The 22000-nt window shown below is 51.8% G+C and overlaps 6 protein-coding genes across 6 annotated transcripts; all 6 read right to left on the bottom strand.

Moving 5' to 3' along the window:
- Positions 1 to 157: 157 nt before the first annotated feature.
- Positions 158 to 1232, bottom strand: J4E88_000189 (uncharacterized protein; the record flags this gene model as incomplete). The annotated part of the gene is made up of 2 exons (XM_049393869.1): positions 158 to 905; positions 1141 to 1232. The coding sequence occupies 2 exons, from the start codon at positions 1230 to 1232 to the stop codon at positions 158 to 160; spliced, it is 840 nt and encodes a 279-aa protein (XP_049259698.1).
- An 877-nt stretch (positions 1233 to 2109) lies between these two features.
- Positions 2110 to 4115, bottom strand: J4E88_000188 (uncharacterized protein; the record flags this gene model as incomplete). Its single annotated transcript, XM_049393868.1, has 2 exons — positions 2110 to 3204; positions 3261 to 4115. 2 exons carry the CDS (start codon positions 4113 to 4115, stop codon positions 2110 to 2112), a joined length of 1950 nt encoding a protein of 649 aa, XP_049259697.1.
- A 2320-nt stretch (positions 4116 to 6435) lies between these two features.
- J4E88_000187 (uncharacterized protein) lies at positions 6436 to 7338 on the bottom strand (the record flags this gene model as incomplete). Its single annotated transcript, XM_049393867.1, has 2 exons — positions 6436 to 6563; positions 6672 to 7338. The coding sequence occupies 2 exons, from the start codon at positions 7336 to 7338 to the stop codon at positions 6436 to 6438; spliced, it is 795 nt and encodes a 264-aa protein (XP_049259696.1).
- Positions 7339 to 7680: 342 nt separating this feature from the next.
- On the bottom strand, positions 7681 to 8373 carry J4E88_000186 (uncharacterized protein; the record flags this gene model as incomplete). Its single annotated transcript, XM_049393866.1, has 1 exon — positions 7681 to 8373. One exon carries the CDS (start codon positions 8371 to 8373, stop codon positions 7681 to 7683), a length of 693 nt encoding a protein of 230 aa, XP_049259695.1.
- Positions 8374 to 9426: 1053 nt separating this feature from the next.
- On the bottom strand, positions 9427 to 17465 carry J4E88_000185 (uncharacterized protein; the record flags this gene model as incomplete). The annotated part of the gene is made up of 15 exons (XM_049393865.1): positions 9427 to 9600; positions 9673 to 9993; positions 10043 to 10712; positions 10772 to 11389; positions 11584 to 11898; positions 11954 to 13092; positions 13222 to 13329; positions 13675 to 14521; positions 14570 to 14776; positions 15192 to 15204; positions 15504 to 15514; positions 15570 to 15687; positions 15742 to 16777; positions 16828 to 17094; positions 17151 to 17465. 15 exons carry the CDS (start codon positions 17463 to 17465, stop codon positions 9427 to 9429), a joined length of 6159 nt encoding a protein of 2052 aa, XP_049259694.1.
- An 875-nt stretch (positions 17466 to 18340) lies between these two features.
- Positions 18341 to 19892, bottom strand: J4E88_000184 (uncharacterized protein; the record flags this gene model as incomplete). Its single annotated transcript, XM_049393864.1, has 3 exons — positions 18341 to 18470; positions 18518 to 19179; positions 19230 to 19892. The coding sequence occupies 3 exons, from the start codon at positions 19890 to 19892 to the stop codon at positions 18341 to 18343; spliced, it is 1455 nt and encodes a 484-aa protein (XP_049259693.1).
- Positions 19893 to 22000: the final 2108 nt, after the last annotated feature.

The raw sequence follows: 22000 nt of genomic DNA, 5'->3' as shown, positions 1-22000 counted from the left end.
TACACTACTTCGGCGGCTTCACACAATCAAGCATCGGCGTTTATGGCGTTGGGTCCATCAGATATCCACACACATTGGACGTCACTTGTACATACCACTCTATTACCACGACATATCGAACACATATATTACAAGGCAAAGGGCACTCGCCCAACCTTTACTCAAGAATCTCCCCGTTGAGAATCGTCCTCCCATAGGCATCATGGTGCCAGTGGTCACCCTCCAGGGTAGTAAGTCGGTCCTGCATATGTTTTGTGTCGATTCCGCCATCCTTGGCATGTATCTCCTCCATCTCCTGCCTCTTCTTGCTCTTGGGCTTTCCCTCTTTGATGCGTAGCTTCTCAAAGTAGACGTACGCACCATAGTAGATGCCGGATGTGTTGCCGTTTAAAGCACCTTTCTTGCTGCGAAAAGCAGAGAGTTGGCGCGCGTTGAGGGTCTTGGATGGGTTGTGGAAGGACGCTGAGGCTGCGCGAAGGAACGCAGCCTGGGTCACGCCGGGTTTCTTGAGGTGTACGTTGATCTTCTTGCGGACGTCGTCGCATGTATCTATCAGCGTGTCAGTCCTCACATCGCTTCCGTCATGGTGGTGCGAAAGCATACCGTATACTGGTACTTTATCTTCTTTCTCGAAATCCAGCTCAACATCATCGACACTAGGCACACTATCCTTCGCCGCGTCTCCTTCATTCTTCTTCGCCTTCTTGTTCGCGGTCGTCTTAATGCCCGCCATCTCGCGCTGCTGGAAGAACGCGTACGCTGCCGGATATACAGAAGACTCAACTCCCTTGTCCTTCCCGTGCTGGCTCATAAATCGCGAGTACGCATTGGGGGTAATGCCAACTGCCTTTTGGAACTCGCCCACTTTCATTTCGCCATTGTCGATCAAGGTGCGTATCTTACGCCTGCATATAAATCAGATACTGTACGCAGATCATGGAGAATCGGAGATGTTCATGGCGGTACGTCAACCTAGGAAAAAACTGAACAGGTCTGCAGCCTACATTGACATAGAAACCTATAAAGTAGGTGGCCTAACATCGACGTAGGCTCTAGACCCATTCGTTTTATTCCTTTGTACAAGGTGGCGGCGTAGAAACACGCAACGCGCACGTTGTCACTAAAAGAAAAATCGCATACCGTAAGACATCGCAACTCTCCGTCACAGGCCTGTTCTCAAGCTCAAAACTTATTTCGTCATCATCGGTGATTTGCATGCTCGGGTTAGGCATAGTTGGGTTCGAGGTAGTCGGGTTTAACACAGTCGGGTTTGGCATAGGCGCATTCGAAATGATCGTGTGCGGCATAGGAGGCGGGTTCGACATATGCTGGTGCGACATAGGTTGGCGCGACATAGGTTGGTTCGACATGGGCGGATGCGGCATAGGCTGGTTCGACATGGGCGGGTAAGACGCAGTTGGGTTCTCCAAAGTCGGCATTGGGTATGGGTTCATATACGCCATGTTGGAACTGCGCAATCCTGATGTGATTGTATTCCGACAACCATAAAAATGGCGACAACCTTCGGAGCGCAATGAGATGGCAAAAACACTGTTTCAGAGGAAAATAGTAGAGATAAATGAGAAAGGGCGGCATTGCGATCACCCCATCCTTATGACGTCTGTTGCGACGCGTCTGTGATTTGCGCTAGTGGGCGGGGAAAGCACGAACGCGTTCTCAGGGGGACGAGTATCAACATTGTGGTCGGGCATGCAAGACGCCTTTCCGATCCAAACGAAGAACTTCTTTCTTTCAATGCGCAGTATCGTGTTATTGAAATGTCTTGACTATTCATGTTTGGCGACGCGCAACGTTGAGAAGGTGTCTCACAACTTCTGAGCATCAAGACAGAACACCACAAGCAGAGACGTCGTGACTCGTCGGATAGTAAGCATAACCCCAAAAGAAACCAGCGCAGCTCGGTCACAGCGCATGATGACTCCAGAATCTTCGCTGGCCATTGCTTTTCAACAAGTTTCTTCACTCTCCAGGGCTGCTCATTCGCTGACTGAAACGGACGCTAGGCACTTGAACCGGGGGGTGTATGTGTATACAACATGAAAGCGCAGCACTATCCATAATCAGGCCGAAACACGACAAGCCGCGAAATTAGACACGGCATAATCGTCCGTTCTGAGTTTGAGTACCCTGCTCGCCATCCCTGATTTCCCAGTCCTCGCTGCCAACAGCAGTGGTGGCGTAAAAGACGCCCTTAGGATCCCACTTCTTCTTGATAGCGAGCAGCTTCGGGTAGTGCTTTGCGCCGTAGAAGTCGGTTTGCCAGTTTGGCTCTTGTATGTCCGCCTCGTTGAGATAGACGCCGCCACCCTCGGACGCCGGAGCGAGTGCACGCCACGAGTCCATGATGTCGTATGTAAGGTAGTCGGATGCTTCCTTCAATTGAGCCGGTGTCGCGTGCTCTGGAACCATGTTTGCGGTTATCAAGAAAGACTGGGTGTTGCGCCAGGCTTCATTGACAGCATTGTCAAGCTTGAAAGGGTTACCCGGAGCCATGTGGTAACCACCGACCGTATGGCCGTTCATCACTGTGTCTTTGATAGTGGTGTAGAAAGAGTTGAACTTCTCTTCGGTTGCCCAAAGGCTCTTCGGGAAGAGACGGGTAGCTTGACGAATGGTGGTCACACCGAGCGTATCCGCGCCCCATGAGCCTTTGTTGGCAGAGTAAAAGTCGTCGTGGTAAGTCGTGTTGGGAGTTACTGAGATGTTGAAAGACTTGAGGTCGGCGAAGAAGTCCTTCGTAAGCGCGTTGAAGGACTCAATGGTGTGGTTTGGCGCAAAGAAGGGTGTCATCTGGAAGTCGAGCGTCGTACCGTAGTTCCAGATCCAGAAGTAAGAATAAGTGCCAGCGTTGGTGAATTCAGGGAATCGCTTCATGTAAGCGTTGATGCCCTTCCAGAAGTTGGCAGAGTCGTTGACTGGGGCCTGGAAGGAGAAGACAGACTTGGTAACGTGTATTCTCGGATGGGCTTTGGCGATAACTGAAGTCACAACACCAAAAGTTCCACCGCCTCCTCCGCGAAGGGCCCAGAAGAGATCGGAGTTCTTAGAGTCAGAGGCAGTAACGAAACGCCCGTCGGCGGTGACGACCTCAAAGGCGAGAACTTGGTCAGCGGCCATGCCGTAGATGGACGCGAGAGGTGAGTGGCCACCTCCGGTGACATAACCACCACTCCATCCAACAGTCTACGTCTAGGGTTAGTAGTTGCTTCTCTGACATACAGTTTACCACGATGACTTACTTCACAGATACCAGCCATGACCGTGACATCGTGATCGCGGGCAGCTTCCAGAATCTCGAACCCTTGGACACCAGCACCAGCCTTGAACGCTGGGCCGCTGTACTCCATCGAATCGTACCTCGCAATGAACCGGATGTCCTTGAGATTGTGTGTCCAAATATTGAGAGCACCCGCGCCAGACGACTTTCCAATGTAGTCATGCCCAGTGTTTTTGACAGTCAACCTGAGGTTCATGTTGCGGGCAAAGTTGACACCCAGCTGCACCTGGGCAACATTCTCGACATTTATCGAGTAAGATGCATAGCCACCTAGCGTACAGGTGTCACTGGGGTCGTCGGTAGGCATGCATGTACGGCCCTGGAAGAGCGGCCACATCATCGAGGTAGGGTCACTCGTGTGGAGATCGGACGTCGTGAATCTAGCAGAAATGTCTGCACATTTCGCCTCATCATAGTCATTCCAGGCCGAGTCCTTGTAGCATGGTGCAGCGATGGGAGTCGTCTTGATGAGCGCTCCTCCCAGCAGGTTGTCGAAGGTAGACCATACGCTTTCTTCCGGATAGTCGGAATCGCCTGGGAAGACTTTGCATTGACCGCTGCTGATTCCATCCGTCGTCTCCTCCTTATTGTCGAAGCCAAAAAGTGAAACCACGTCAACCTCACTGGTTTGGCGAGCAGCCGCATTCAGGGCGTCGTTGGTCAGTTGGACTGCCTCGTTCGGGAAAAGCGCAACTCCGGCAGGCGAGTTCGTGGAGACTGTGGCGGCGGCAGGTGCGACATCGCGGAAAGCAACCGGACTTCCAAGAACGCCGATAGCGTTCGCAGCTAAGAACAACAAAGATCTGCGCGCAGACATAGCGAAAGGACGTCTGGTCAAGAGGAGTGAACGTGTAGGCGCTGCACGACCAAGCCTCGTCGACCCATCTTGATAAATGAACAAAAACCCACGCCACACCGAACCGAAGGATTCATTCTAGATCCACGCATCAGATAGTGTCTAGGAGTCAAATGTCGGGATGCGGCATGCTCTATACAACATGCATGCCGCTCGCTGTATTCACATTACTCGTACCTACATATGAAGTGGAGCCGCGGCTCGAATGCCCACGGCCCGCTCCTTCGGTGGCTGTTGACTCCACGAATGAGAAGCATCAATTAACATTTCCCAGGTCGCGGGTATTCAACGTGTTTGCGCATCCTTGCGGTCTCTGGCTGAGAAGGAAGGATTTGGTTCGGCATGGCCCAATGGGGTTGAAGCCCCACATCATGTGGGAGTTTAGCCGCGCGCTGTGGGTGAGGATATTGTCGAGCACCTGGTCTTTCGTGACACCATTTGCGATATGATTTTTTGGCTAACTGTTCGCCATTTCTTGTAATTGAACTTGTAAGACATCTATATTCTATAAACTGTGGCCGACCACCCCACTGCGAGGATGTACTTGATGCCCTCAATGTTTCAGTGCAGCTCTTCGTAATCTCTTTCCTGCTCTTCTTCGACGATGAGTCTGGCACCTTCAGGCAGTAGCTTTAATAGCTCCTCTCTCTTCTCATACGGAAAAGCCATGCGTGCGAGGCTTTTCCTGATTTCCGCACGACCATCCCGTGACTGATGCGATATCAAACCAAGCTGAAGACCTGGTTCGGCTGACTCCTGCTCTGTCGGTGTATGATCTGAAACCATACTTTCCACATGCCTTCCAACGCCTCTGATCTCCATCTGCTTCACATGAGGCCATGGAGCTTCCAATAGAACGGGCAAGATCCATTGTCGGAACATGAGATCCATTGGCCGATACGAATAATGCGGGCACGGTGGCCGAATGCCTCTTGGAGAGTCGTATTCATTTCGATTGTAACCCTGCTTGAAGGAGAGAGAACGTAGGGTATGCCGAACGGATTGCATGAAGCGCGCCCATTCAGAGTATCGTTGGTTGCCCTCTTCTGTATCGTACCAAACATTCGTAAAGGAATTGCCGACGGTAGCGATACACAAAGAAGTGAGAGCAGTAAAATTCCCAACGTAAGAATCTAGCAATCCCATCATGTACCGGTCGTCTAGGGCAGTGCGTTCATCATCCTCGTGTTCCCGCAAATAGTCTACCATGTCTTGGACGGCAACAAACATTGGATAAGGCGGGTCAAACTCGTCAGACTGGAACAGGTTGTGTAACTCAAGTGCTTTGAGTTGGTGGGCATACTCCTGGAAGAAGCAATTGACAACGTCGCGTCGTACCCAGCCACTCAAGCGCACCGAAGTAGCTTTAGGAAAGCATATCAAAGGCAGTAGTAGAGGATCGCATGACCTTTAGAAGTCGGTAAACAATCATCGCTAAACAGCCAAACACTTACTGCGTGAAGCAAAGGTCAATCTCGGAGACGTTATCAAGGCTACGGAACGTGCGCCAAAGAGTGCCTAACATAGTCAGCATCAACACCTCAAATAACGTATCTGCGTACCGTAGCTTCCATGTCCGTCAATATACAGATCTTCCGACCCTGGGTATTCATCCGTCAAGCGCTTCATTTCGTGCTCCAAACTTTCTACTTCTCCGTCTTCCCAAGCCGTCTCATCGCATTCAAATAAATTGAAGATTGTCCAGCATAGCACATGCGCGTGCTTACCGAGCTCCGGATCGTGCTGCAAAGTTCGGGTAAATTGCAGCTGCTTCTCAAATACGTCCAAGTCGAGGCGTCCCCACCTTCTGTTTGTAAAGTCGGGTGGCACCCGATGAAGCCCGTCGTAAACAGGCGCGCAGTCGATGGGAGCATTATGTGAGCTCAAGTCAATGTTGCGGTACAACTCTGGCATCTACTCGTCGTCAGTAGCTATGCGAAAGTTGAGGAATGCTCACATACACCGACGTCGTACAGCGAGCGGCATGTCTCGCATAGTCTCTTAATGTCGGCGCAAGAGCAAGAAGACAGAATCTCGATGAGAAGCTCTGTTGGTAGATTGAGTAGATGAGACATGTCGCTGCGGCTCCATCCAGTGGCGAGATCAACGATACACCGTCAAAGATGCGTTTCGCACTCGGGATTCCAATTAGATATCGAGTAGTGAGGTGTTGTTCGTTTTGAATGATGAAGTAGCTGTGCCACATTAGGCAGCATCCTTGGCCACTGCGCTTGTATCCCTTTCTGAATCATCACATTCCTTGCGTCTCCAGAACTCGCGCTTAAATTTGTTTCGAGAGCTCTTGTACCCATGCCAGCCTTCCCTCACCAAATATCTCAGCCGTGGCCGGCATGTCCTCACCGCCTTCCAGTAACAAAGTGCGCACGATGATCTTGTCCGGCATAACGTCTTGATGATGATAAATATGGCTCGTGCAAACTTTGCAAAAGTAGCATCGCACGAACTTGCCTGCACCCAGTCAGCCTTTCCTCCTTCACCGACACAAAGTGAACATACCACTAGCACCTTTATACCGATACTGCCTGATGTTTTCCTCGCCGGAGACGATCTGCAGTTCCTCTTTCGGTATGATCTGATTGCAGGAGTACGGTCCGCCACCAAGCTTTTGGCACGTCGAGCAGTGGCAAAGTACGTGCTCGGCATTTTCGAGCTTTGCGGTCCATTTTACACTCTCGCAATGGCATGTACCCTTCCTGATCCCATCTCCTTTCACAAATGGATGTTCAGCCGCAGAACCGAACAGCACCCCGTCTTTGATATCTACGACTAAGCTGTCCTCGATCAGCGGCTTCGCGGCGTTGGAGAAGGCCTTGTGAACCGGTTCAGTGGTGAGATAATAGTCCAAATCTTCCTGGTTCGCAAACTCTAGCACGAAACCATGTGTCATACCTTTGGAGAAAGGTTCCCACGATCTGTTTTTGCCGGCTTTCAGCGACTGTATGAGCGGCTTGCCGGTGTTAGAATTCAGCGACTTGTGTTGTAGGGCCATGAAGGACTTGAAGTGGCTCTCTAGGTCCGTCCATGGTATATCTTGGCGGTATCTGAAGAGCACGATGTGTGTGATCGTGTCGCTAGCCATTGTCTCCGATGCAGGGGTACCTGGTGCGGAGGTGCAGGGTGTAATGGGTGCGGAGTCAAGGATGTCGGCTATGTTGGGGAACATGTAGAAGGTGCGATACGGTCTTCATAGCGAAGGACTCCATCTTATATTATCAGGACAGTAGAAAGGTGGTGTTGCAAGGCCGCGATGGCACGCGTTCGTGGAAGGCACCCCCGGGGCTAGCGCTGCTGGAAGTAGCAAGTTTCGCCGTCTCCGCGCTGTGGGGCAGCTGCGCATGGAACAAACATCCGTCCTTCTCAGCATCAGCACTTCGACATCCATCGTTCACTCATGCCATCTCAACGTGATTTTGTTAATGAGACGCATCTTTTCAAAATGGATTTCATTCCAGATAAAGCTCGCTAAACTGCACGATCGCATCATTGTCGCTCACCAAATCGCATCTCACGGCGTGCCCTCCTTAGCCGATCCCATGGCCTGTCCCGGCGCACTCGCATCCCTCAGTTTGACACTCTCATCTGTCTCCTGCAATAGCGCATCCTCATGATCAACCGGAAAGAAGCGATAGCTTCTCATTTCCGTGTTCTGCCAATCTCCATGTGCCTGACAATCGTTTTCATCTAGATCCCCAGATACGTAGTGCAGGAAGTCGCCGTGCGACACCACGACAATCTCCTCCTCGTCACGGTCACGCAAGAAGCGGCGAAGTTCCAAGGCGCGCGCCTTTAGTGAACCGCCATCTGGTGCCCATTTGCCCTCTTTGGTGTTGAAGTCGGTGTAGGTGTCCAGGCACCTGTGGAAGTCGCATACATCGCCGAATTCCTTCTGAAGTCGCTTTACATCGCTTGGTGTGTTGGCTGGCTCAGATGTAGCTTCTTGGGCTAAGGGAAGAGCGAGGATGTTGCGCTTTCCGGATTGTAACCACGGCTCCATGCTGATGAGAGCCGTTTGGATGGTGCGGCGGATGGGGCTTGCGCAGACTAGGTCGATGCGGTCAAAGAATGGAAATGTTTCCGAAAGGTTTTTGCATTGTTGTTTGCCTTTCGGTGTGAGGTCGGGGTCGGGGATCTTCTCGTTGTGTTCTGCGTTGTGGTAGCCTTCGGCGTGGCGGATGAAGTGCACAGCACGGGGAGCCATTTTGGATTAGGAGGTATATGTGTCGGGAAGCGATGGAAGTGTTATTTCAAGTCAATTGTAGAAGATGTAATGTCTTGAATGGCTTTGAGATGACAGTATTGATACAGGGAGAGGAACTCGATATATATACTGCGAGAGGTGCATCTAGAGTAGCGTCACTATTGGTATACCGAACATGCACATGCCATCCTCGATTTCGGTCGTCATATGCTAGCATATTCATCGGACCAAGATCTCGTGGCGAGATGCATCTTCACCATCAACGTCCACGAAACGATAGATGCTGGTGGATGACGAGAAGGCTATGTCGGCACAGCTGTGAGTAGCATGGAAGGTCAGCCGTGTCAATACCAAAGACACGTCGGAAGTGCTCCTGAGGCCATGGCTGGCTGCGTGCTGGCGTGCAAATAAGCTCCTCGTAAGTTTAGCAGCCTTCTGGAAGGTCTACATGCCCAGCCATCGGAGTCTGGGGCTCTTAGCGTCTGGTAAGTCCCGGGTCGGAGGCGCTTGCTTGGATTCTTGGGCTATGAACGGCGCGAAAGCACTTACTGAGCCAGTGTAAAGACCCTGACTACCGCATAGACGGATGTATATTTGCTGAAAACTTGGTTCGCCGCATGCACAATGACATCCAGGCTTGAGGCCGCGTCAGGAACGGTATGAGCAGTTGCGGGTAATCGGCACGTCAAGAAGGCGATGTAAAGCTTGATGCCGAGATGCACACAGAATGGTAGAAGTCGCGCAGATATTACGGCCCTTTTCAAATGTTCTCGCGCTGTGGTCCAGAATCAGTGGAGGTGAGGCCTCCGTCACATCCGCTCTGGTCGAGATTTACACGCCAAGTGGGTGACGTCAGCACGCGTGAACTAATGATCTACGGGCTTCCCCACAAACTAAAGCTTCGCCGTAGAAATTGCGCTTGGGAAGAGAGATGCGCTACGCATGGTTTTCCAGAGCTACGGTGCTTGAGATCTTGCTACACGGCTGTAACGGCATCGCATGCGAGAACCCATCTGTCATACCGAGCGAGTGTCTCTGCTAGCATACAGCACATCATAAAGTCTGTCCAACCCACCCTTCCGCTTCGAAATCAACATGTGTCCCTTTCAGTCGTACAGGATCAACGTAGATCTTCAATCCTTTGTCGTCCGACGAAAGATAAGACACTCGCATAATGACATACATTCTGGTTGCCTCCTGGTCTCTTTGAACAGCCATCTCATGCATCTGCTTGTTGTGTCAGTCATGCGCCCACGAAACTCATCCCACATATTTGTTAAGGAAGTCTAGACAACTTACAAGTTTGTACTGTCCCGCACTCAGAAAGAACCTCGTCTCACAAGCACTTGTTGTGCTCTTGACTTCGAAGTAGTATTCGATCGGGTGCTTCGCGAAGTCACGCTCAGTACTACTAGCAGGATAGCCACCTGTGCATCTCCCCTTCAACCATTGCGTCAGCGTACCATCGCGATCCGTGTAGACAATATCCGCTGTTTCGCGACCTTGCCAGTTGGCAATGCCGGCGTATCTCGGATAGCGTGAGAGCTCTCCGCGAATCGTACTGCGCCAATTGTCAAGCGTGAAGTCGGTCAAATTGAGAGCGGCGAGTGTTTCAAAAACCTGCAACTGTCAGTAAGCGGATACGGAGTCACTCGACGCGACGACTTACAAATGCTTCACCAAGAGCCCCATGAAGGCGGTTAATACGCTCCTGATCTAAGCTGCGACTTGCTTTGGGACTGTAGGCCGCATGTCTGGAGCTAGCTGTCACATCTTCGACGAAGGTGAACTCGGATGAGTTCACAGACCCATTTGCTGAGACTAGAGAAGAGCGTCTTTGCGTGCTTGTATTTTCAGCATTGTGCACGTGTCGCGGCTCAAACGGCGACGATGAATCATCTTCATCCTCATCCCCATCCTCATCTTCATCGTCCGGTAGATTCAAGACTGGCTTTGTGATCCACGACACGCACGATATATCGAGCTCGACCAGGATGTCGTCTAAGGCTCGGAGGTCGCTACCAATGATGACAGAGATGTCATGACGTGCGCTGTCGTCGACTTCCATGATGTCTGCAAGCAGTTTCGGAAGCTGTGATCGATAGGAAGATTGACGTTGCTTCGGGCCTTTGGGTACGTAGATTCTTAGACCGTCTGCCGTTCTCTCATGGTGTATGAATGATCGCTCGCTTCGAACACTAAGATGAAGGTCTGGGTCTTTGTTGTCGATGACCAGGTGGGTCGCGAGATCGCCTCTGGAGATCCGAACCGCTGACAAAGTGTCGAAAAGTGAGTGATCTCCATGGAGAGCTTTCACACTCTTGTACTTCGCAGCACAGCTGTGTAGAGTCAGCTTGACTGATCGCACAGAGTGGCTTTCATATGAGGAAAGACTCACCAATACAGAGCGTACGCTTTCACTTGCAGTTGTTGCGTAAGGGCATCGTCTTCCTCATTATCTTCCTCGACCGTGGACTTCTCGACCACCAAAGACGAGAGATAATACCTCTTGATACCGGTATGCGTGAACATGACGTTCATAATTTGAACCTCCTCAACGGAGAAGTCGAGTAAGATGTCATGCCCCTCAAAGGCGCTGCCATATCGAGTATGGTCCCGGATAGCGTAGGCATCGTGACGGCTAAGGAGGACTGTACCGCCATTGGCAAGTCTTTTGGGCAGGAACTTGCTTGCCGCAAGATCGGATAGCGCATCTTTAGTTGCCTTATCCAGCTTGGTAGTAGTCAGCATCCTGCTGACGTCGACGAGCCGCTTTCGGATATTATCGTAGTCTGGCGATTTGTTCCTGACCATTTTCGATATCTCCTTGATAACCATAGTCGGTGTGACTTTCTTGACTTTGAGATGCTTCACGAAGAAGGTTTCCAATTGTGGGTAGATGGAGCTAAGGTCTTCGTATCCGGAAAGCAAGAAACGGCTGTGCCACACACACGTCTCCAGGGTGTGCCAGGTGTTATTCGTGCCCAAGATCAAATCGTTTTGCTGGAACTGCGTCCTAAAGGTTGTTAGCACATACAAGGATGAACCAAATAACGCGGCTAAGGAGTGTTTTCGGTGGTGCTGCTAACATGTATTGAAGCTTTCCAATACTGAGCTCAGTCTCGGGTAACGATGTAGACATCGTATGTTCGATCCAAAGCTGCACAGAATTGAAAATCACGCGGGGGGGATTAAACAAGGATAACTCACCTCAGTATCTGCCACTCCTCGTCACGGACTGTATTATCACGGATGTATGAATAGATGTCTCCTGCAACGGAAAGGGTGGTTGTGAGATCGGTAGCTTGCCTTCGTTTGATCAGCTCTTCCAAAACATCCTCGGGGACAGCATCTGGTACATCTAGAGTTCCTTGAAAGAATCTAGACAATGCAGGAATATGTCCATAGTGTGAGTGTAACACGCTCTTGTATCGCAAGAAGGCTGGGCCCTGCCAGACGCATGAGGATTTGTCTACCCAGCTTCTACTGCTGGGTATCCAGAGCAGCTCCTGGGAGAAGAGTTCGCTATTTCAATGAGCCTTGTGACTGGGTTGAAGAGGGTGGGATGAATAGAACGTACCAAAGATCGTCGTGATCGTCTGCCGTAGCGAACTTCGCTAGGCCCGCATATATCTTCTCCAGAATTCCCAAATCAGGATCTTGAGCCACTGACCTCATACCCTGAAGAGCGCGCTCGTAGAACTCGAGATCTACCTCGCTACGTACGCCGAATTCTTCCAAAAATCGCCACTTCACACGGCCATCTTTGTCAAGCTTGTCCGACGTCCGGCGAAAATCAGGTATAGCGAGTATTGAAAACGTGCCCAGGGTTAGACCAAGAGTCAGCACTTGATCAATGACGTCGACCGTAGGTAGGTATGTGTCTTGAAGAGCCTCGTCTTGCCGAGGCTCACCAGCTATAACGGCGCATGGTACTTCTAGGTTCCTGAGCTGGGCTTCGATGCGTGAGACGTCCTTTTGGTAATCGTGCCAATGCTGTCTGAGCATGTCTAGAAATGCACGACATTTCCACTCGGAGAGTGCCCTTAAAGCTGGGGAAAGCTCTGGCAAAGACGTCTTTGCATTTTCGTATACAAGAGGCGGATAGTATCGGGCACCTGTCGCCTGCTCCAACCACTTTTCCCACGCATCACGCTGGTCCTTCGCAGAGTTTTCTTCCCAGTCGACTAGAGACTTGTCAACAAATTCCAAGATTCCCTGATATCTCGAGGGATGAATTCCAGCAAGAGCTTGATGGAGATGATGGGCTTCTTCTGACGGGAAGTATAACGTTGCAGAGTCTCTCACATGCCCGCTTGTTGTCGGCACCCAGATCCATTGTTTGAGCAGCGAAGCTTCCTCGTTCGCGCAGAAAAGGTATCGAAGATGGGACAGTATATCAGCAGGAGCTTTGTTGGCGCGGCCATGTATCTGCTTGATCCTATCCACGACAAACTCATGCGAACACTCCTCGACACCGAGTGCTGTGTAGAAGGCCTTGCGCGTCGGATTCGAAGACGCGTGTGTATCGAGGAGATTCAATCCTATAGAGCTGGGAATATTGATGCCGTCGACATCAGAGAAGTAGATATGATCCAAACTCCCACCGCTGCTTTGCCCTGGTGCGCCTGTCCACTGCCGACGATTCTGCAGAGGTATAATAGCCAGTTTCCTCAGTCTATCTTGGACACCAACATCGGGGGCTTTGATCGACCATGCCTGTAAAAACAAGGATGCAAATGCAACGTGCCATGCATCGTGCGGTTCCGTGGCTTTCAATCTCGAGGTGACGGTCAGGACATCAGTCTCTAGCCGTTTCATCATGCGAGGTAGACCTGCCCGACGTACCCCAAGGGAAATCACTTCAGAGACGTATTTAGGGATGTAATCAGGGGCAAGGTCGACATCATCCGATATAGCCTCCAAGATCGGTTTGCCGCCATAGAGCATGCTGTTCTGTAGTATACGTAGTTCTCCTGGTCTTCTAAGACGTCGCTGTCGCCAAGTCTGCAGGATAGGTTTCTCTGCAAGCTCTTTTGTAATCAGTCGATGCATTGGTTTCCATCGATCGTCGCTTAGTCCGGTAGGTAGGTAATCGAGCCAAGAATACCCCAGGGGATCACCGTCTTTCGTGAACTCTTCAACAGCCATTGCGAACGTCTTCGCCACACCATGGAATATAAACTCATTCCACGTACAATCAACGACACTTTCGCGGCTTGCAGAGGTGACAAAGTCTGATTGGATGAGGAACTTACGGAATGGATTAGTATACTTCTTCTTCACATGAGATGATCTTACCTGAACTTGTTGCAAACGCTGCAATGGTAAATAAGCGAAAACATGATGTCCAGATTCGCTAAGCTTTGGCTGCTGTGTTGTGGAGTCGACTGGAAAGGCCAACTCGACGCGCGCTGATCCGCGACCCTCCCGGTATTCGTGTGCTGGCATGTTCTCGACGACGTGAGTGAAACAACGATACAAGCTTTCGTCGACCGTGATTTCATCGTTGAACTCTTCCTGGCGCCTAATAAGGACGCGACCTGGGGGAGATTCAAGTGCGATTCTCTCGAAAGTAGTTGTTACTTCTTTGTCGTCCAGGTCTGGGTCTGTGACATGAATACGGAACCTGCGTAGTCTCTGCAAGAAGAAGAGTGTTGTATCAGGCATGCTTGCGACAGCATTGAGTAGACCCCGGTACTCTGCAGTTGCATCCCTCGCGAGGCGCAAAGTTATTCTTGTAGTCACATCCTCAGGGAGAGGGACTGGCTCGGCGTCCAGAGGCGTCACCATACCAAGACCGTCGTCTCCGCGCCGATGGTGAAACCGAAATGACCAGAGTCCAGATTGAACGTGCACGTCCTCTGCAATGGAGAACACAGACTTGAATCCGAAGCCTTTCTCTCCGATGTGATTGTCGGTAGCTGACGATTTCTTCGAGCTTTCCCCAGTCGCACACACTGCCTCAACGTTGGCTAGTCTGAAGCCATCTTCATTTGTTTCCACAATGAAAGCATCTGGCGCGATCTTGAATCGGAGAAAGGGTAGTACAGATGCGCTGTGCGCCTCGTTGTACAGCGAATCGTCAGCATTCTGAACAAGTTCGTACAAGAAACGATACTTGGACGAGTAAAGCTGCTGGGAGATGCTGCATCAGTTAATAAAATGTGAGTATGATTTGACCTGCAACACGAACCTTTTGGTGAAAGCTGCCTCAAGCTTGCGCTGTTTTGCAAAAACATACAATGTCCGGTCGCGATGTCCGTGGGAAAGCTTCTCCAAATCCAGTCGGTAATCCTCGTCGATGTGGCCTTTGTTGACACGAATGCGCTCCAATACAGCTTTGCACTCGTCCACTGTTGACGGTTCCGCCTTTCCGAGCCGTTCAAGCACTTCGTGGTACCTGCCACTGATCATGCTGAGAGGTCAAACAGGAATGGCGAATTCGGTGTCGTGTGAATATAGTTCAACGAGTCAAACATGGATGTTTACCTCCTGGGTCAAACAGTAGTGATATGTGCGATTATAGCGAAAGTGGAGAGAAGTCATGAGATTGCTCGCGTTCGATGGTGGGGGTGAACCAGTACGGTATTGACCGCTGCACGCGTGTGGCACGGTACCTTCTCGCGTCGCACGTACATGCAAACCCGAGACATTACGGGTAACGATATGCGCCGAGTATTTTGAATGGACCAAACGCGCTGAGAACAAGCTGCTGGAGCATGCGCTTCCAGACAAGCCTCGAGCCTTTCTTAGAAGCTAGTCCTGATAATCTCAAATCAGCTGGTTTTGGCCCCCAAGAAACCACAGTCACTCACAAGCGTACTGTTACTATCAAGGGTTAGACATTCGTTTGGAAGCGCCAGCTTGACTTGTTGGTTAACGCGAAGCAACCCCGTTATCAGTGCTGCTAGAAAGTATGGGGAGACGTTTACATGTCGCTGAAGGTCAGGGCTGGGGATCAAAAGATGGTACTGCTGTGATCTGGACGAAATTCGGTCATGACATCTTAATTTGTGGATGCGCTGTAGGTATCTATTGCGCCAAAGCAGTTTTGGCGACGACTATGTGGCAAGGCGACCTTGGCGTGGCATCTCACAAGAAGATCTCCAGGTTGAACTCAAGCGTACTCACTGGGTATCTGTACGATCATTAGCATCTCAGTTACATTGCGAGACAAGCTGAAAGCGACTTACGGCAACTCGAACTTTTGCAGCACACTCGGGTGCAGGATACCGAAGACACCGATGGTGTGGTTCTTACCGCCGAGGTTGAGCTTGATAGCCGCTGAGTGCCCAGGAAGGAAGGTCGGGTCTGTGACCAGTCAGTATATCTGCGCCATTTCTGATGCGCAACCTATCCACTTACCATCAACCTCTTCTATCCAGTAGCCCTGCAATTGCTCGTTCTTTAGTCCGTCTTCGCGCGTGAGGAATGCCGACCGAAGCATGAGCATCAGCCTGTCCAGCAGACCATGTACTTGTTCGAAGCCACTTGTCTTACCCATGAATGCGGCTGCGAAGTGGCGCTCGTTCCTGCTCTTCCTCTCCTGCTCCAAATCGACGAGACCAATGTCGCTAACCTCGAAGATCTTCATCGGTACTGAATGGTGCTTGTTGGAGTTGATTGTCTTGAGCAGACCCGGTAGTAGCGATGTTCGGACGAGTTGGTATTCCGCCGTCTTGGGGTTCGCAAGCTTCACCGCTGTCTTTCCGTCATCTTTCCGGTTCAGCCACTCGAAGTTCTCCTCATGCGAGCAGAGGATGAGAGGCATGACTTCGGTCCATCCCGATGACGCGGACTCTATCCGGACGATATCACCGAGCTTGTTGATGGGTAATGGCGCGGAGACAGCAGCAGTCTTGTTCGGGTATACTCGCGGCAGCTTGTTGAAGCCGTATGCGATGGCGTAATCTTCCATGATATCCGCTTGATGCAGGATGTCCGCTCTTGTGATAGGTACCGAAACGTCGAGGATGTTCTTGTCGGATTGAGACGGTGAGACGTCATGGCCCATACGCGACAAGAGTTTCGAGATCTCCTCGGGTGACAAGGTGAGGCCAGTGACCTGGTTCAGGTAGTCCACCTCAACCTGCATTTGTCGCGGTGACAGATCTGGCGACTCTCTTGACTCTCCATTGTGGGGCGAGTTGATCTTGATAGGCTCGATCGACTCTGCGTACCCAGCGAACATGGTGACCATCATGTGGTTGACAATCTCGACCTTTGTCTTGTCGGTCGCAGTGATCTCGATGAAGACGTTCTTTGTGTCCAGTGTAACCTTGCTGTGATTGCTGTTGATGATGGGCGGAAGGGAGAGGACGGTACGGTTCGCATCGTAGATTACGGGGTAGACAGGCGAGTCGCGAATGATGTGTAGGAAGCGTCCGAGATGCTTGTCTTTCTACTCAGGGTCAGAATGGTGCTACACATGGACATCTCATGTTTACTGACCTCGTAGAACTCCATGAGCTCCTTCGCGTTCATTTCCTTGTCCTGCTTCAGGGGCACGAACTTGATCTGCTCTGGCGGTAGTGCTTCGTATGAGAAGGGGCCCTGAATCGTATCCAAGTCGTGTGTTCCAATGGATACAAGTGTCCGTTGACGCGCCAGGTTGGAGTGTAATTTGTCTTGTAACGCGATGAAGGAGTCGTATCGTTCTTGGGTGAATTTGATGCCTCGTAGTATGACACCCGAGCAGAGCTCTCGTATTTGCTTGGTCTGTGAAGCGACTAGTCAGCACAACTCCACTACCGATTTCCAGACATTCGGTATACCTCAGGCTTGATGTCGAGCACCTGCAGCTCTCCTCCCTTGGGCGCAGTAACAGTCCACTTGGGCAGCTTTTGTTTCTCAAGGAAGACCTTGAGGTTCATGGCGATACCCTCGAAACATAGCATGTCATAGCGATTTGCGGGAATCTCAATCTTGAGTTGTGGTGGTTGCGCCTGATCTTCTGGCTTGGTGCTCAGGCTTGTGTCCTCGTCCAACTCGATACCAAATTCGAAGCATAGGTCGTCAAACTCCTGGTAGGTATATTCCCGGCCCAGCTCTTTGAAGAGGGCCGCCTTATCCACACCGATGGTAGGCATTTTGGCGGTTTGTCTGCTCTCTTGGGGGGCTTCGCGTGGTTCTCGTGTGCGATGGTGGGGTCTTTGGAGGGGTAAGTTGGGAGGAAGGAGCGACTGGCGGGGTGTGGAGAATGTCGCAGTACTCGTATACGAAGGTAACCGTAATACAGGAAGCTACTGTCGTCTTTTAGTCGCTCAATGGACCGGCTGAATGAGAGGTGCGGCTGCGTAAATAATTTGGTATGACTCCAAGCCTCGAGCGCAGCAATCGGCGCCGGGAGCTGCGTCGGACCGGACCTTGGCGCTAGGCCGTTTTGGATGCGCGTCGCCCTGCAGATAGGTAGAAGTTTAGAAACAGCTCATGCAAGACGAAGCATCGCTCTTTTGAAACCGGAAGAACGATTTGCTTTCCGGCCTGATAGTGGCTAACGAACTACCTAATCCTCCATCCCATCTTCACGATCACAGAGTGCTTGATATCGTGCATAGAGTCTTCATATATGCAATCTTGACATTCGGTCGTACCTAAATCCTCTTTCTGCAAAGGCCGCTGTATACGACATGAGCCCTTCAAACGCCGTTAATGCCCCTGATGTCCACCAGGCACCTTTACCTAACTAGGCGTAATCCTCCTTCAATCAAGCAACTCTCAAGGCTATCGACAAAGTTGCAGTCCCTGCTCCAGATCCAAAGTTTTGTTTCCGCGTACAGCTGTTCTCGGTAAAGGTAATCTTGGTCCGATGGCCAGCATGTGACCAAGTGTATGAATAGAAGGTACAGTCTGAGCCGCTCGAGGCTAGTGAGAAAGTGTAGGTTCCACAACACCGTGCCTCGTCATGTTCAAAGGCAAGTTCGCAGCGAGTCGCGTCGAAGTTGGCAATCGGATCGTAGCGCGTTTAATCCTGCCAGTCCCACACTTTTTTGAGGAAGTGTGCCATGTTGACCTTTTTCGATTTCATTTCGACCATCCACGGGTGTTCAAGCATTCGCCAGGGGGTGGCTCTGCGAGGACAGTCCTTCTCGAGACTGTAAAGGTTAGCAGGGATTCACTTCTATGCAAGAGGGTTACATACCAGCACTCGATGAAGTACTTGAAGTTCTCTGACCACTTGATGCCACTTTCGGGCTCATCTTTGAGCTTGGGAATGGGTTGCCGAACAATGTAGGTGAGTAAATCAATAAGACCAGCGCGGGGGTTCATCTCGGTTCCATCGGCAGGGAACGGGAAGCGATGCTGCGCGACTTCGAGTAGAGTAACACCTAGACTCCATACATCACTGGTGATCGTATAGCTTTGGCCAGTGATGCGCTCGGGTGCCATGTAGTATGACGTTCCAATGAAAGTGTTGGCGTCTCCCTTGGTTCCGAACTCTCCGGATACACCAAAATCGCAGAGCTTGACCTGGCCATTTCGGCATAATAGGATGTTGCTCGGCTTGATGTCCCGGTGTATGATGCGATGAGAGTGGAGGTAGGTCAGTCCATTCAGCACACCCTCGGCCACCTTGCCAAGGACCTTTTCGCCTGTTCGGCCTCCAAGCTTCTTGACCTCGCGGTATACTGCATCGAGCGATCCGCCTTCGCAGAATTCCATAGCGATGCTGATGGTCCCTGTGCTGTCATCCATGAAGGCACCGTAGTAGCGGCAGATGTGGTCACTGGCGCAGTTCTTGTTGAAAGACAATTCGCGTACGATTTGCTTCTTGACATCGGGATCGGGGTTCGTTGTGATGATCTGAAATACGGGTCAGTTGAGTCTCAGACGGCATTGGAGACCATGCATACCTTTAATGCAAACGTAGTTTTTCCGCCCTTGAGTATGCATTTTGTGACAGCACCACCAGCGCCCTCTCCTAGACTTCCTTTCTCCTCAATCATTCCTCGTGCGCTCGCCGCTCTCCAGGCTGCGTCATCTAGATCATCCACCTCCAATGGCCGACCCTTCTCTAGAGCCATAGTATCTAGATCTGGTAGAGGCTGACTGCTGTTTGCACGCTCCATGGAAGGCGCGCCCTCGCTTCCTCCTTGGGATATTGCCGAAATGGGATCTGTGGCCTTTTGAACCCCCATGAATCCCAGTGCCGCATGGTATGATGAAGCAGAACCATTTGCTTGCACTTCGCCAAAGCTACCCGATCTTGAGTGTGCGCTCGTGTCGCTCGAGCCTGATGCTGACAGTCCTTGGTGTGGCATTATAAGCGGCGGGGGAGCTCGTGCGTTTCGTCCTTCCTGTGGTGCATTGCTGGAACCCATGGGAGTAACGACGCTTAGCTTCGGGCCATGACGGGGCTGAGGCGCGTTCAGGGTCGGTATGCCGTTACCTGCACCGTTGGTGACAGGTCGTGCGTTCGGCGATGGTGGTATCGATAGACCAAGCTGTGGCGGTCCCCTCCTCCCTGGGCGCGCGCCGGGGATGGGTGGTCGCAGCAGAGGCGCGGGGGACGACATGTTGGGCTGTGGGTGAGGCGAAGGCCCGTTGTTGAACGACTGCATCTACGTTGGCTCCTCCCGCAGAGTCTGAACCGATGCTGGCCCCGGAGATAACGAGGGAAGTGAGTGGTGTTGAGGTGGCACGTCAATCGTCTTCGGGCCCAACAGAGTGGGTCGCTGCCGTAAGCCGGATCAAAGAGGCGGTCTTTCGCGCGGTCGACGTCTCAGGGGGAGGAATACGAGGAGGTGAGGTGCGGTGGAGTGTGAGGCCGCTCGGGTTTAGGCACGAGTGACGTTGGGCCACGAGTCACAGGCAGGTGCGGCTTGACAGGCGGCAGGCGCGACTGAGTGGTGTGGGGAGGGCTCCGTTAGGGGGCGGGTTTCGGGGGGCTAAGAGATAGCTCTTCCAAGATCAGGCGGACGACGGGCGGCCAGAGTGACAAAGGCAGCGGGTCTTTAGGTTTCAAGACCTCAGCGTGCTGGAGGGGCTCAGGACGGTGGTGGAGAGCGGCTAGGCGCGTGCGCGCAAGGCTTGCCGACAAGGGGACTAGGCCGCTGTCCAGCGGTTCCAAACAGCCTCGACACCTCCAACCTTCATTTGACGCGTGGACTAATAATAAGGAATTACCGAAATGTAGCCAATGACGTGGAGCGAATTCGATCAAAGGTCGGCAACAGCGTGTGTGCAAGGAGTGCGGCCAGAGTGTTGCGGCGTGGACGATGATCCCATGCCCGTACCTTGAGGTTGGAAGGATGCCACGAGACAGGATGCGAGGCGGGTTGTTGAACGTTTCCGCAAGCGCTGAGGTTGCTCTTTTTATCACTGGCTCCAAGCTATGTTTCATCTCCTACTCCCGATGTGAAGGGTCCCTATTTGGGCGGCCTAGTCTATGCGCTGGTTGGTGTCTGCGTCTACATACATTGCCGCCGGTGACTGCTCGACTGACGTTGGCTCACATGCGAGTACAGCTCCAACCGCAGCGGGATCCCTTGGAATCGATAGTTTCGCGAGGTAACAACAACTCTCCTAGGGCTTATTCTGATGACGGGGATAGTATGCAGGCTCGAATACATCCTTCGACTCGCCATCCTTGTGCGCACGCGAGAGAAAGCCCTAAGGGTCTACCCCTCCACCCAATTGAACATGTCAACGCCGTTTGGTGGTGCAGCTTGGCTGACGTTAGACTCTACCACTGGCTCAAGAACTACAAGCAACTTGCGATCGGAGCTAGAGATTCATACAACCGCCACCAACTTCTTCGTGCCTGGTGCATCGTGGTCTGTACCGAAGATGCCGTCCACGCAACCCAGCACCCATCCTGCGCATGCAGCAAACATGCCGCTGATACCTCAAATTCTGCTCATCTTAACACCATCACCATCCTCTGTTTCAAGATCCGCCGCATCACTCCATCTTCGGAACAGTACCATCTCAACACGGGTGCCGGCGCTTGTGTTGGCTATCGACGCCAATGGAGCTATCCGCAACTGCATGAAGCTCTAGTGGGTCCCACAAGAGGAGCGACCAGCAGAGCCCCCCGGGGCCGCTGCATGGAGACCTATGTATAGCAACATCACCATTCCGACTAAACATAAGTTGTAAGTTTGTCAAAACTTCACCAAACTACTCGTCTTGAGTCAGTAGGCTGTGCAGAAGGTAAGAATAGGTTTTTCGATATAGCTATTGCACATCAGCTGCAGCTCGTCGAGTTCACAAGCTGTCGGCATACCTTCCGTTACGCAGTCTTTCCTCAAGGTGGTAATACGCAAACTGTATTAGCACAGCAGCAAGACTATCCGGCTGTCTCTGTGTGGAGTACGTTCACGAAACACTTAGTGTCGTTGATTGTTAAAATAGTGCTCGTTCATAGAGGTGCCTGGATGGATTGACTGGGCCTCGGCAACGCGCCAGCTTTGGGCAGGTGCTGCCCACCCAAGCGCGACCTTGGAAACAAACGCATCATCATCTCCACCCACTGTCGACGGACACCGAACAGCGATGGTGTGACTGGGTGGGACCCTACAAAGAACCCGACAATTTCGTGAGCGTTGTCGACGCAGGAAAAGTGCATTCTCCGGCGAGCCCAGTTCGTGGCGCGTCCTGGCGCCCGCGGCGGCAATGCTTC

The sequence above is a fragment of the Alternaria novae-zelandiae genome (assembly GCF_023758075.1).
Source record: "Alternaria novae-zelandiae strain BMP 2774 chromosome Unknown scaffold_1, whole genome shotgun sequence".
NCBI classification, from domain to species: Eukaryota; Fungi; Ascomycota; class Dothideomycetes; order Pleosporales; family Pleosporaceae; genus Alternaria; species Alternaria novae-zelandiae.
Note: the sequence above shows the minus strand (reverse complement) of the source record. Positions and strands in the feature narration are given on the sequence as shown.